The sequence below is a fragment of the Helobdella robusta genome, assembly GCF_000326865.2.
Source record: "Helobdella robusta unplaced genomic scaffold HELROscaffold_60, whole genome shotgun sequence".
Taxonomy (NCBI): Eukaryota; Metazoa; Annelida; class Clitellata; order Rhynchobdellida; family Glossiphoniidae; genus Helobdella; species Helobdella robusta.
In genome coordinates, this window is record NW_008705331.1 from 78,271 (window position 1) to 81,562 (window position 3,292).

The 3,292-nt window shown below is 36.2% G+C and overlaps 1 protein-coding gene across 1 annotated transcript in view; it reads left to right on the forward strand.

Annotated features, from left to right (window-relative positions):
* Positions 1-584: 584 nt before the first annotated feature.
* The window catches only part of HELRODRAFT_87810 (hypothetical protein), a gene marked incomplete at both ends in the record, with an annotated part of 8,637 nt that continues 5,929 nt past the window's right edge, over positions 585-3,292 (forward strand). Inside the window, 2 exons of the mRNA XM_009029524.1 lie at positions 585-793; positions 1,058-1,197. Coding sequence (XP_009027772.1) covers positions 585-793; positions 1,058-1,197 — 349 coding nt within the window. The remainder of the gene's footprint in view (positions 794-1,057; positions 1,198-3,292) is intronic.

Genomic DNA, 3,292 nt, shown 5'->3' on the forward strand with positions numbered 1-3,292 from the left:
AAAATTTTACAAATTATCCGAACGAGAAAAAGGTTCCTTTTTATGTGTACTGTTGTGGGTTGAAACAACAACATTTGTATCCCCATTTGCTGGAAACAGTCCAAGAACAACGCAAACAACAACACACCCAACAACACACACAACAACACGCGCAACAATACGCGCAACAACACACGCAACAACACGCCCAACAACACACACAACAACGCCAACGCAGAGAATCTTATAAAATTAATCCATCGACAATCTTACCCTCATTGTCATCAACGTTATCATCATCTTCATCATTGTTGTTGTCGTTATTGAAACATCATTCAAACAACAACAACGACGACAACATTACTTCATTCAGACAGCATCGACGACACAACAACAACAACAACAGCAACACATCAGTTTTCACTATACTATATTCAGGATATAACATAAACACAGATCAAAACACAGACATAAACTCGAACAACGTAAACAACACAAACAACATAGACATCAAAACAAACCAAAAAACAAACATAAACAACAACCTAAACAACAAATTTTCATACTGCGACATCCATCCCTGCGACAAACGATACTGCAGCAACATGAGTGGAATCTGTATCGACTTGCAGCACATAGAGACCAGCCAGTTCCACCACTACGTCTATGAAATTGTGGTACCGGTTTTATTCGGTGTAATCACGATTACCGGTCTTGTCGGTAATCTGCTCGTAATATTTGTAATCGTGTCGAAGAAGCAAATGCGGACCGTAACTAATTTGTTGCTCCTTAATTTAGCGGTTTCCGACCTCTTGTTTGTCTGGTTGGTCAAAAATTTTGCGTTCTTTTTCTTTTTTTTGTTAAATTTATCTAGCTGTTAAAAATTATCTTTAGAATAATTTTAAAAGTTATTTTAAGTCTAATCGTAAAGATTTATTCGTAATTTATTTTTAGATTATTCCGTATTCAATTTATTTTTTGTAGCCGATTTAATTCTCAAACCAAAAAATGGAATTTAAAAAAAAATTTAATGTGTAATTATGAATTAATTTCCTTCTGTCTCTGAAATTTTTCGCAGTTTCGTGCCACTGCTGACGGCTTACAACTACTGGCACTATGTCGAGTGGATCATTGGAGAGGAGGCCTGCCAGTTCATGCACTTCATCTTCAACGTCACTGCTTACGTCACTGTCTTCACGCTTGTCCTCATCTCTATTGGTCGGTTGGTCGGTTGGTTGGTTGGCTGGCTGACTGACTGGTTGACTGGTTGGCTGGCTGGCTGGCTGGGTCGATTGAAACATCTATTGATTGATTAACTGGCTGACTGATAAATCCCTCGATTGATCATTCGATTTGTCTTTAATAAACAATTTCATTGGCGAGAAAGAATTTATGATGGTGACCGCCATGCACGTGATTTCGTAACAATCAGAAACAATTTTCTTCCTTCCCGTCAAACCACACGGGCAAACTCAAAGCAAATAACATCTAGCGATATATTTTGTTACCAGGATAATATATCATAAAGTTTTTATCACCACACCGCCAGACGTACACGCAGGTGCACACGCACACGCAAGTACATACACCACGTGCACGCACGTACATTTGGGTATACACATCCATCCAAACACATCCCATAGGTTTTCTGGCCATAAATTTAAACAGGATATAAAACTCGTTCTTCAAGTCAATTTCAATTATTTCAATTGAAAAATGTATGGAATAAAAAATTTGTGTATGGTTGTTGTCATTGTTGTTGTACTTGTACATTGTGTTTATTTAAATTAGTTTGTATGTGTAGATGTATCTGTGTGTATGCGTGCGTGTGCGTGTGTGTGTGTGTGTGTGTGTGTGTGTGTGTGTGTGTGTGTGTGTGTGTGTGTGGAAAGGTAGGCACGTCTGGAATGCACTCGAACGCACAATGAGCAGAATGAATCGTATTCAGCGTGTCCCTCTCCTGATTGTTTATGTTTCTTTCGTTTTTCTAGCGTAAGTTTACCGATTTATCTTCCTTCAAGTTTTCATCCCGTGCGTGTACGTTTTATATCAATTTTTTGTCTTTCTTTTTACTTTTGTCATTTTTTTTCTCAAAACTTTTATTTTTAATTTCAGCACTTTGTCCAACTTTTACAAATTGCTTCGCTATCAGTAACATTTAGTCTGCATTCATTCACTTAGTCATTCATATATTCATTTCATTCAATCATTCATTCATTCATTCATTCATTCATTCATTCATTCATTCATTCATTCAATCATTCATTCATTCATTCATTCATTCATTCATTCAATCATTCATTTATTCATTCATTCATTCAATCATTCAATCAATCATTCATTCATTCATTCATTCATTCATTCATTCATTCATTCATTCATCTATTCATTCATTCATCCATCCATCCATTCGTATATGGTTATTTGAGAGGGTAACTTAGTTAAGATGTTTTTTAAGGAAGATTTTCCATCTCTGCAATTTGCATTCATCTCATTTCCATGCAACTATTTCCAGTTGTGTCCGCGTCATTTTGCTCCAAGCCCTCCGTCTCAAATTTTCTCTCTCTTTCTCTCTTTTCTCTCTCTTTCTTCATCTAGATTTGCATCTCTCGTTCTTCCTCTCTCCTGATTCTCTCTTTCTCCATCTTTCTTTGTTTTTCTGTTTCCTCTGTTTCTTTCTATTAAAATTTGTCCTTCCTTCAATTCAACCATCCCTTCTGATCCACATCTTCATCGAGTTATTTCTCGTCCCGTATTTAAATTTTCAAAATGTAGCAAACGTGTAGAACACATTGAAAATTCTTTTTGCTACATGCTTCATACTATCGTCCAGGAAGTTTATACTTCTTCTTTATGAATTCTTTTTTTATCTTTTTAATAATTTATTTAAAAAAAAACAATTTATTCTTAGTTATTTTTTACAGCAACATATAAAAATAAACATGTCCATTAACGTCATGTTTGTCAGATAACACGGACAAGCTTCCAGCTGATCATTCAAATGACCTAAATCTTTTGGTCCGGTTTCAATTTTTCGAAGTGTCTTTTTAAATACTTTGTGTAATTTTTTTCATATCCCAACATCTGATTGGAGATTCTGCTGTCAAGTGGACGCAAGGCAAACATAAAACAGCATACCAATGTCTTCATATACAGACAGATACCACACACACACACACACACACACACACACACACACACACACACACACACACACACACACACACACACACACACACACACACACACACATACACACACACATACACACACATACACACACACAAACATACACACACACATACACACGCAC